This window comes from Corvus cornix, chromosome 3 (genome assembly GCF_000738735.6).
Source record: "Corvus cornix cornix isolate S_Up_H32 chromosome 3, ASM73873v5, whole genome shotgun sequence".
Taxonomy (NCBI): Eukaryota; Metazoa; Chordata; class Aves; order Passeriformes; family Corvidae; genus Corvus; species Corvus cornix.
In genome coordinates, this window is record NC_047056.1 from 12,646,591 (window position 1) to 12,658,445 (window position 11,855).

The 11,855-nt window shown below is 41.3% G+C and overlaps 1 protein-coding gene across 1 annotated transcript; it reads left to right on the forward strand.

Moving 5' to 3' along the window:
• Nucleotides 1-6: 6 nt before the first annotated feature.
• On the forward strand, nucleotides 7-8,986 carry CNIH4 (cornichon family AMPA receptor auxiliary protein 4). Its single transcript, XM_039570058.1, has 5 exons — nucleotides 7-139; nucleotides 1,396-1,464; nucleotides 2,278-2,390; nucleotides 6,480-6,620; nucleotides 7,209-8,986. Exons 1-5 carry the CDS (start codon nucleotides 71-73, stop codon nucleotides 7,234-7,236), a joined length of 420 nt encoding a protein of 139 aa, XP_039425992.1. The 5' UTR covers nucleotides 7-70; the 3' UTR covers nucleotides 7,237-8,986.
• Nucleotides 8,987-11,855: the final 2,869 nt, after the last annotated feature.

Below are 11,855 nucleotides of genomic sequence, written 5' to 3' on the forward strand. Positions count from 1 at the left end.
CGGGCCCGCCCAGGCAGGGCGGGGCCTACGGCAGCCGGGAGGGTCCGAACGCGGCGGGCGCGGCGGCGGGATGGAGTCGGTGGTCTTCATCTTCTCGCTGATCGACTGCTGCGCCCTCATCTTCCTCTCCGTTTACTTCGTATCCTGCTCCTCCTGCGCGGGGTGGGCAGGGATGGGCCCCGGGGCGGGACGGGCCCTTTGAGGCGCCGCCGGGGCCGGTGGGCTGAAGGCGACGGGGCGGGGGGGCTGCGCTGGGTGGTGGCCGCGGCCGCGGGGCCCGGGGGCTGTGGGGCGGCGGCGGCGCGGGTTCGGTGCCCGGACCGTGCTCGCTCCGCGGGGCTGCGGCTCCCCGGGCGGGCGCGGCCGCGGCTGAGGAGGCACAAGCGCGGCACAAGGAGCGAGTGCCCCGCGTTGGTGCTCGGGAGCAACGCGGGCCTAAAAAGTGCGGCCAGCAGCGCTTGAATTGCGAGGACGCCTTGCTCCGTGCGGGCTGTGTGCTCGTAGCTGCGGGCTCCGAGCTCCTCGGCAAGCAGGGTTTCCATGTTCTTTTGTTGGAGGCTGGCTCGCAGTCTTTGCTGCCTGGCGTTGTGCACAGATTTGACTTCTTTTCCTTACTTTTCTCAATAAAAGAGAATTGGCTTTCACGCTCTTTCAATCCTGGTGGGATTTTTCAGAGTCTCCCCAGTTCTTGTAGCGAAACCACTCGAAAGAAATTCATCCTAGAAGGAAAAGTTGTTTGTTGAAAAATGAAAAGCCTTTACCGATTTTTTAGGAGTAGAAGAAAAATCTCTTAGTGTTCATTTCCTTGGAGAAAAGAACCATGAGCTTTACAGGACACAGCATGGCGAGGTGCCCACGTGCATCCTAAGCCTTTTTTGTAAGGACTTTTCTGTCTCAAATACTCGTATTTCAGTCTGAAAGTTCATTCAATAATGATGTTACCCTCTTATTTCCTACCAAAGTATTAATTAATTCAGTGTTGTTGTACATGTTGAAAAAAAAATGAGATTCACTGCTTAAAACTGCACTATTTTGTGCGGAGAGTTTTAAAGTGCATGAACTCTTTCTTCGGTTTAAGTTTTGTTTTCAAGTGTTGTAGTAACAATTTTGATACTAAAAGTACTGAGGTTGCCTCCCTGGTCTGGTTTAAGGGCTGAACTGAACTTTAGCACTTGTGCAACAGTTGCCCTTGGAAATACATAATAAAATGATGATAAAATGTAGCCAAGCCTCCTATCTAAAAGAGGAGTGAATTGTAACTAGTTGAAACATGCCTTTGAAAGACCAGCACAGAGCGACAGTGAATGCTGAGAGCAGAGGGTTCTCCCCTAAAACTAAAGTAAAGCTTTGTGTATTCTGAGTTACCATACAGTATTTCCTTATCTTGAACTTCAGATAATCACGTTATCAGATCTGGAATGCGACTACATCAATGCTAGATCATGCTGCTCCAAGCTCAATAAAGTAAATTGTTCTTCTTTGCATTTACTGTGGTTTGAGGAAACCACATCCTTCATCTGAGTACCTGCATCTGCATATTGCAAATAACTGGGGTGTGACGGTATCTGAGGAGCCTTGAGTGGCAGTATTTTGCATGTATCCCTTATTCAGCCTGCTTGTCTTTTTTTGGACATCCATCTTTCAGCAAATTCCATCACAAAAGTACCATTTTACATGAATCTGCCTAAAACTCTTAGCCTTAAATCAATGTGGCCTTCCATGTGTGTGTTCCCTTTGATTCAAAGGTGTTCTTTTTCTTAATATGAGAGAGAATGGTACAAGATCCTGTCAAGCCAAAAATGTGTAATTGCCAGGGGCTGACCCAATGTAACTGTGTCAGTTTTTATATTGATCAGCTTTCTTATCTGTTCCAAGCCTGAGGCTCTTTGTGCAGTTTTTAATTATCTGAGTTACTAAATCCACTGTTCTCTGCAGTGATTTCAAATGAGCTCTATATACTTTCTCAGTTCTCTTTCTCGAATGCTTGTGTGGTATAGTTGTGTTCAGACAGCTGCTGTGCTGCTCTCCAGAAATGTTTGTAATGCTTGGATAAAGCACTTCTGTTACAGTATCTTAGGGCTTGATTTCTGCTTACTTGTGTGGAATCCGCCTGAAGGTATCGATTTCTCCACACTGTGATGGAATCACATGCCTCTGCTGTCAGGTTTTTTCTGATTTTACATGATTATAATCAGATTATAATCCCAAATAGATGCCTTTTTCATAAAGGAATTTACATTTGTGCATGTAAATCTTTTCTCTTTCCCCTTTTTGCAGTGGGTGGTGCCTGAGGTGATTGGTCATGCTGTTGTAACGGTGTTAATGCTTATTTCATTGCACTGGTTCATCTTTCTCCTTAACCTGCCAGTGGCCACATGGAATATATACAGGTAAGTGCACAAGGGTTTGTGGGCTTGCTTTTTAGCACTGTTACTAGTGCTAAATCTTTAAGTGTAGTACAAAGATGAATAATATGTCATGGTGAGATGTTTCAGTTGTGTTCTTGAGCTGCTAACAGTCTTCATTGATCAAACTAACACAATTTCTTGTCATTAAAATGACAAGAAACCCAACAGTGTAAAGGATATGAAACTTTTGGTCTTTGCTTGCATTCTCTCTAGTGCCCAGGAATCTCAATTTGTGGGTCATTCCCAAATGCAAAGGAAATAATAGCAGATTAATTGGGATTATGAAGTAGTACTGCCAACAGAGCTGATAATGTTTTCATGCTGTTCCTGATAGTGCTATCAGCATAAAAGTGCTTAGGGTGGCATGGCTGATGGCTGTACAACCATGGGGCTGTGGTGTTGTCCCCTGCACCCTCCTTCATTTACTGACTTGTCTCTCCCCCTCATCTGCATTGGTTTTGGCCTCCTGTCCTGCCAGTTTGTATTTGGGAAGGTTTGTAGACTTTTCACCCTAGGACAGCTGTCAGTGTTACTGGTCTTTGTACACTGGGCTGCCACCCTTGGAAACAGTTTAGTTGTCAGGAAGGGTTTCCATGTGGCAACACTGGGACTGTCAGTTCAAACCATTCTTTTTATCTGATGTCATTTGGTGTGTGGAGAACTGACCCTTCAAAGGTGTTAAGCTAATTTTCTGGATTTGTCACAATTTGTCACAACTTATCTCCAATCACTATAGTGAGGGAACCCAAAAGCCCAGGTGTTTAAGGTACAGGTATGAAAAGCTGGCTGTCATTCTTGTTTGCCTGAACTTGCCAGGGCTAACTATTTGCAGGGATGGGTTGGATTGCTGGTAGAATTAAACAAGAAGTTTCACAGCTCTCATTAAAACAAAGTTGAGGATCTCTGTACTGACAACCTGGTTGTTCATGGGCAAAATAGGTATGCTATTTAAATATTGATAAATATCATTCTTGTTTTCTACAGAACTGCCAACAAAGCCTTCAAATGTTTCTAAGCTGGAGAAACATGAAACAGTATAACTTTATGCTTAATAAATAAATGTTGCCTAAATACACACACATAGGGCATGCTTTTGCCTGGTTTTGCTTGCCCCTCCCTGTGTACAGCTGTGACTCATAGTGACCAGTATTTGATTTGGGATCTGCTGGCAACTTTAGGGTTTGATGTTTCATTTAGGCAAGGCTGTTTCTGCAGAGACACTGCAGGCAGAATGCATTGTCTTTGAAGCTTTGATGATTTCTTGTACTGGTTACCCCTTTGCTGCTTCATTTTGTGTACTTACATTAATTTTTGAAGTAGCCACTTGCTTTCCCTTCTAAACCTGGTCAGACAGAGTTTTAAAAGAGAAATTATTTCTATTTCTACACTTCAGGCAGTAAGCTTTGACTGCTCTTTTGTATTGACAGCTCTCATTTTGTATCATTTTTATACATGGCATAAATATTCTGAATATCCTAAAATCCAGGATTGTTTCCTCAATTTTGGATATGCAATGTAGGCAATAAATGAATATGACAACATGATACTTTGCCTGTCCTGCCACAAGAAGTCCAAATATTAAGCCTGTATCACTAATCCTCCCTTCTTTCTGTGGATCAAGGAGTTTCTCCCACATTAACAGCCTGGACTATCCCATTTCTAGTGAAGGAGTTGGAGGCCTGCAAAAGCAAGTGTGGGGTTTAGCATTTTCAGTTAATTAGGAAGTGTAGTGATAGGACCAGGAGTAACAGGTTCAAAGTAAAAGAGGGGAAATTTAGGTTAGAAATACAGAAGAAAAATAATTCTGTTGAGATTGAAGAAGTCTGTGCTTTGCAGTGCAAATGATAGAAAGGTAGGATAATCTCTTCCCCTTACTCACATTTCTTTAAAACCTGCTTAATCCCAATGACCACATGGCAGCTACAGGCAGTACTTGCTTAATTTACTAATTCCGTCGAGGATTTCAGTGAGAGGAGAGAGGTTTTGTGCAGAGGGGGTATCAGAAACAAATCCTGGGAAGGATAAATTAGTCAAAAAGAGCATCAAGAGAGACTTTCAAAGTTGCAGCATGTTTATTGTAACATACTACTGGCCCTTCTTGCTCAGCACACTCAGATGATATTTAACTTTTTTTGATGAACTTTGTAGTGTCTCCAGTGAGACAGTTTTGTCTTACATTCTCCTTGTTTTAAAACTAAGGAAAGCATTCAACTTTTTTTTCTTCTGTGTTACATATATCTCCTTGAGAGAACAGGCCCAAATAATGAGATTCTTGCCATGTCTTTAAGAAGATAAAACTGAAAGAGTAAAATTAAAATTAAAAAAAATAAAATCTTTACAATTCAGTGAAAATTCTGGCCAGAACTTCTACATCCCTTAAAAAATTGGGAAATCTAGAGGGAAGTGTCCTGTTGGTGTGGTAGCAGCTTCCATGGAATGGCAATACTGGAGGCACTAATGTGTGTATTTATTAAAGCTGACAGTTTACTTGTTTGCTGCAGAAGTTTTTTGCTGTGTAGAGTATGACAGCTGGCTTGAGCTGGGTTTGTCAGCATCCAGCAGCACTGTACCCATGGCTCAGTTCCTTAGATATGTAATACAGGCTGTCCTACCTCGGGGGCCTCTTGGAAGAAACACCTCACAGGTTACACAATCAAGTTGCACCATTTAAGTGTTATCATTCTTTATAAAAAGCAAAATTAATACATGCTGTCTTTATGGCAATCATATCCCAGACATATAAGAAAATTATGCATTCTATTTATAGGATAAATTGGTACAGGAAACGTGTTCCTCCTTTTATTCCAATAAAATGTATTACATTCCCAGGAAATGGACAATAATTTATGTTACAATACTGAAAACAGAAAAATCACTCAAAACTTCAGTTCTAGAAGAGAATGTCAAACTGGAATTATTTAACATGAACTGTTTTAATGGGACACAACTGTCTTTGATATTGGTCAAATATGCTGCTGTGCTTTTCAATGCCTCTGTGACAGACAATTACTGTGGTCTGAACTTTTTATTTCCCAGTGTCCTACTGCTGCTAGAAAACCTCCCTGTTGCTTGTTCCCTTTCCTTCCCTTCCTGTTAAGGAAATGAATGTTGTAAGGGGTGGGGAAGTGCCTTTTGGACTACAAGTGGTGTCATTTGAGTAGATGAAGAAAATTTAACAAGCGTTCTGTTCTGAGACCACGTTTCTGCTCCAGCTTTAAGACAAAGAGTTAAATTCCTGGATAGAAGGAGTCTGATTCCAGGAAGGTAAAGCCTGTGTAACATCTCAATGAAGTGATGCTCTAGCCTGAGCTCAGCTGGAGTGAGAACTTCGTGTGCTCGCATTTGCTCCCTCGAGAAATTCTTCTGACAAAAGAACATGCTGCTGGCTCAATTGTCACAGGACATAAACATTTGGTCTGCTGGTTTTATGCTTCCTTGGCTTACATTTCACTTGACTTCACTCAGCTTTTGTTCTCATGCGGGTTTGGACAGCAGAACTTGACATCTTCAGTTCTGCCCGACTCATCGGCCTCAGTGTCTGTGCTGAGGTGACCGAGGATGGCTGTGACAAAGGCAGGAGTAACAGCACAGATCCTTTGCCTTGGCCTATGCCATCTCATTTTGACCACTGGAGTTTGTGATTTCCTATGTGAGGTTTTTTGCTAAATAAATTACTGATTCTTAGCTAAATTCTTTTCTAGTCCCCCTCATCTAATGCACTTTCCACTGTGGGTAGGTGCTTCCCCCATGACAGCAACTAACTGTGAACAGCAATTAAAATTAACTGGAATTGGCTATTACTTGGAATCTCTCCCATTTATTTATGGAAGCTGGACTGATGTTTTTAGTGCTTCTTGTTCTCTTATTCTTTCTTTGTGGGTTATAGTGGCAGAGAAAGGTGCAATATCCAGAACTCCCTTATGCTGAATTGTGAAATAACTCTTTAGATGAAAGTCCCTTCTTGGCAAGCTCTCCCCCGACACTCCCTAATGTTTCAATGATTACATTTTTGGGTTTTGTTGTGTGGGGTCTTTTTATTTGGGTTTTTTTTTCTTATTCTTAAACTTTCAGGTACATTATGGTGCCAAGTGGAAACATGGGAGTATTTGATCCCACAGAGATCCATAACCGAGGACAACTGAAATCACACATGAAAGAAGCCATGATTAAGCTGGGCTTTCATCTGCTCTGTTTCTTCATGTACCTTTACAGGTTAGTTTCAAAAAAATTGCTCTCAAGGAACAAAGGGATTGTCTGCCAGCTATTTTTATCTCCTCTATTCTACTGCTGTAATTGCTGGTATTCATGTCTTACCTTTTGCATCCTGCTAAGCCTCAGTAATATATTTTGACAGCTATCTCTGGCCTCATTATATGCCTTTATTCATTCTGATCAAACACTGTTTGGAAACTTAGGCTATTCCTTAATCTTAAAACAAGTACAACATAAAGAGTTACATGCTTTCAGCACCTACAGTAAGTGGCCTGTTTAGAATGGAAATACTCTTGAGGACCAAGTTTATTTTACAAGTTCTGTTTTTAAAAAATGAAGTTGATCTGGCTGAGTTACAAACAGATGTGTTCTGTGATAGGGCCACTTACTCCAAGGTGGCAGAGCTGCTGTTCCTCTGCTGCAGCACTGCTTCTGCAGTCTTGTCTTCCTAAGCAAAGCACACAGCAGGGGTGCCTTGACTTTCTATTTCAGGTTCTCTCAGTGCAGCTCTCCCGTGACACTGAGAGCTGCTCCTTCTTGCACAAGCTTCAGTAATCCACTGGTATCATGTTTTCTGTTTTGTCACAGTATGATTCTGGCTTTGATAAATGATTGAGAAGTTGAAAGAGAACCATTAGCTGCCAAATCGGGTCATCACTCCAGTGACTGGTTGTGGAGCCACAGACACCTTCCGAACACACCTAGATCAGTGTCATCATGCAGTATATTTTTCCTCTTTGAACAAGAAATATTTTTCTGTATTTTTAACATAAAATATTTTCAAAAGACATTGGATTTGTCTAGCAGTTGTTTTTGTTCCTTTACAAGCCAAACTGCTGGAGCTGCTGTTTCTGTAAGATGAAATCCTTGCTTGCAGAAGTGACCTCGTAGGAATTAAATGGTGATAAGGGAAACTCATTTCAACAGCATGAGCTGGTAACGAAGGTAGTTCCAGAACACATTTAAGTGCAGCTCAGATAATCTGATTCTTGCTGAGAGGTGTCAGGATGAGACTCCGGCTGCCAAGCTGTCCTATCAGAACCTAATTTGAAGCAGCACTTGGAACAGAGGTTTCAAAGTGGAACAGGAGCAGAGCTTGCATCTTTGTGCTGGTGTTTTTCCCAGGCAAAAATCAATGGAATAAAAGCTACATTTTCCTCCCTGTCCCTGCCTCCCTGCAGCAACCTATATGAAATCTTGTATTTGGATGGACTAAGATCCTTTTGGTGGACATGACACTTGTGTGTAAGAGTGCAGATAAATAAGATGATTAATACTTGCTTTTTCCCTTCAACTCCTATTTTGTCATTGAACTACATCATGGACACCCAGATAAAGGAAAGATCAGATTGCACTGGGGTGGAGATGGTTACAGAGCAAAAGACTATCTGCAGTTGCTACTCCCTGAACCTGCTGTTTCCATAGCCGGTGGGGTGAATCCAAGAGTCTGTCTAGCTCAGGGAAATGGTCTGGTAACCCATAACCCCACTTTTCTCCCAATTCTGATATGACTCTGCTTCAGTGATAGCAGCAAGTTCTTTTTGTGCAGCTCTTGCATCGGCGATAAGTGTATAAACCTGAGTTTGTACCCTCACTGTCCAATAACTGTCTTTAAGTTTTTTATATGTGCTTGGAAAGAGGTCTCTTGGAACAAACACATCAATTAAAACACTTTAAAAAATACACTTCTGTAATTACGTCCTAAAATTTATGAGCTTTTTCTTCTTAAGTATTTGGGGTTCTAGTGTACAGCTGGAGTTAACAACTGTTTTTAGGGCCAGTCATGAAAAGGCAACACTGATGCTTTATTGCTGTAGATACCTTGTGTTCAGTGTCTGTTCTAGGAAAAGTTTGGCTGTAAATTTTTGATGGATGGAGTCCAAGTTCAGCTGTGTTAAAGATGAAAAACCGCTGAAAATCGTGCTCATTAAAAAAATACCTAAGGCAACAGCTACCCCAGCTGGATGCCACTGACTACCCGACAGCACAACATCAAACTACAAAAAGTACTGCCCTGTAATGCCAAAAGCCAGAGAGGAGGTAGGTCTGGAGAAAGGAGAGCAAATAAAACTTTAAAAGGGTAGAAAGTCAGTAACTTTTTTAGCAGATCATATTAGGCAATTAAATGACTTTATTTGTGTGCGGAAAAAACCTACTACACATATTTTGGGTGTTAGAAGAAAGGGCCTAAGTCAAGTCCTTGCTATACTGCTGACAGTAGATATATTTCACTGAACTTGTTTCACACTGAGAAACACGAGCATTAATTTGTAAGTCCATCACTTAAACCAGCAGCTTGATATCTTGCTCTAAAGACAGGATTTTGAGAGAAGAGCTTTACTATTAATAAAAATGTGTGTATGCTACATTGTCTCCAATGATTTCCAATAGCACCTTAGAATTACCCTGAGGACATTAGATAGAGCAGACCCATTCCCTCATGGAATTGGAAAAATTTATCACTCACTATGAAAAGCTTCTGTTCTCTACCAAGGGAAGTGTTTCTTCAGAGATGGGAGTGGGACAAAGAAGGATAAAAGAAAACAACAACAGATGTGAGGGGAAAAGCCAGTGGGATAGCATGTGTATATCCTGACCTAGAGAGATGGAATTGTGGATTCTCCCCACTTCCCTCCTCAAGAGTGAATTATTAACCATGAGAAGCCAACAAAAAAGTACATATATGTTTTGTAAGTGGTGCTTGTCAAACATTAAGCAGTTGATACTTCTATATGAATGCAAGATTCCCACCTCAATTTTTTAATACAAGTAAGTTCTCTGTTCCTTTATAGTAAGTTGTTGGTTATAAGAGTTGTAAAAACCTCAGCAGCAGGTTTCAGAGACTACAATTTTGCTGAATAATTACACTGGTAGTGTTGAAGCCTTCCCTACTCTACAGGGTCAGTGCCTGCCTCAACAGAGATCTTCACAGGTCAATGTCAGCAACAAGAAAAATGTAACTGCTAAAAACATGGCTCATTAGCTAGAAATAGGGATACTACAGTTACCTCACTACTCAGAGGCCCACAGAGCACAGAAATTTTTATGATGGCAAAAATAAAAGAACCCCTCTGTTTTCCAGCAGAGAACAGGGTAATTTAAACCCAAGCTTATAATACAGAATTCAAGACAATTAGAACCTTGAGACTGATTTTTTAAAACAATCATCTAACTATCACTACAAATTGGTGTGAGGTCAAATACAGATTCCTTCCTATTCACTTAGACTATTTCCCTTTGAACCTGAGGTACCCAAGTATAACTTTCTGAGGAACATTAGCTATGATTGACAGAAAACTCTTTTAATCAGTGAAAATAAACCAAAGTCCTGCAGGAATTCCAACTTTTTAACTGATGTTACCGATTCCTTTTCCTCACCCACAATCTATATATTGGCCAGCTTGCAAAGACAATCATCCTGTATCAGTTTTCAGAGAGATTAGATTGCTGTTAAGAATTCTGCATTTGGGGGGTTAGTTGTGTACCATTGCATGTTTCCCCCTAATTAATCATTAGTTACAGACTGTTGGTTATGTAGCCTGTTTTGTTAAAGAAAATACTTGTCTCCTCAATCTAGTAAATTACTGGTTTGGTTTTCTAAAGTGGTTCTGTATTATGGAACGTAGTAAATCAGCAGTGTGACCAGTAATCCTAAGAACAATTCTACATGCAGGTTAACAATCAACCAGAAACCCTGATAAGCCCAAAAAGGCAAATCTTTATCTGTTCAGGATTGTCATAGCTTTATTCTAATTCTTTCTTCTCACAAGAAGGTCTCTAGGATTTTGTACAAGTGCCAAAAGACCATTTAAGCCTTTAAGTGTAGGGTATGATGGACAGTGGTTCATATATACATATATCAGTATATATGGTTCATATACATATATATCAGTACAGTCACCACCTTATCTTTGGCAGAATCAGAGGCATACAAACCTCAGTGGTTACCCTTCAGAGCATTATAGGTCTTTTAAAGTGAGGAGACAACTGGCACTGCCATCCTTCTGGGATGAGGTGACAGCCTTGGCACGTGCAAGACAAGCAAGGTGACCAGAGAGCACGGGACAAGCTGTCAGGAAGGGCTCTCCACAGGCAGAGCTTGGATTTTAGCTAATTAAGAAACACTCTCGGCTTCCTTGTAGAATTTCTTTGAAATAATCTGATTGACTCAAAAAAAACCAAACAAAACCCCAAAAAACACATTAGGAAAAAAAAAAAAAAACAACAAACAAACCCATGGGACTTAAATCTTACAAATGCTGAAATGCCACAGGTCTATAGAATTCATATACCTGTTTCTCATGCACTCTTCTGACCCATTTAAAGGCAGACAGGACAGCAGATGAAGCACAGCTTTTTGGCTGGGTTTGTTAGGAACTTCATCTGCTGTGTGGATAATTTATGGCTGAAGTGGGCCTGCATCCTAAGAACCCTCCTGCAAATAGCAGCAGCCAAGGGAAGTGGCACAAAGTAGGACTTGGAGAGGAATAGGGCACATCCCTTCTCTTGGCAGCTGCATTTAAGCCATAATTGTCTATACACTGCCTAAACTGTAAGGGAGAGAATGAAGTTAATACAAAGGTGCTACCAGAGGGAGTGAAGACTTCTTCTAATCAATACATAAGTTAAAAGAATTCAAAGATTGAATGCACTTCAGCAAAAGGTTTGAGTTTGGAAAAGCTACGGGGAGTGGAGATTCAGGCACAACTATTTAACACAAAATAGAGCTGAATAAAAATGCAGGACAATGGTGACTTTCTGTTTTAAGGCACAGGGAGGAGGGACAAGAATGTGGGGTCAGTTGGAGGGAACACAAAGGCAGGAGATCCAAGTACTTTAGGAGCACCTTCTTGATATGAAGTACCAAAAATCCCAGTAAAACTCACAGATCACCTCCAGCAACCAGAGTCTGGTATTTAAGCAAGCTGCAGCATTAAGGAATGATGGATTTCACAGAGCCTCAAGGGAGCAGATGTTCAGCAAGTGAGATAAGCACAGCCTGGGACAGGGGCAAGCTGAGTGCTGAAGTGCAGCACAAACACAAGGGTGAGGTAGATTAGAGCCAGACAGCAGAGACTGGAGAGCTGCGCACAGCACTGAGTGACTCAGCTGCTGCTGCACTGCACAAATTAATTGTCCTAGCGAGGAAGTGAAATACTACGGAAGAAATCTATAATTAATGATCAAGAAATTAACATCCAAGTCAGTCATATAAGTTAGGGAAACTAAGAACTA

Coding starts and splice junctions, on each gene's coding strand:
- CNIH4 (XM_039570058.1), top strand. CDS start 71: ATGGAGTCGGTGGTCTTCATCTTCTCGCTGATCGACTGCTGCGCCCTC. Junction 140..1,395: donor TCTTCCTCTCCGTTTACTTC/GTATCCTGCTCC, acceptor CTTGAACTTCAG/ATAATCACGTTATCAGATCT. Junction 2,391..6,479: donor GCCACATGGAATATATACAG/GTAAGTGCACAA, acceptor TTAAACTTTCAG/GTACATTATGGTGCCAAGTG.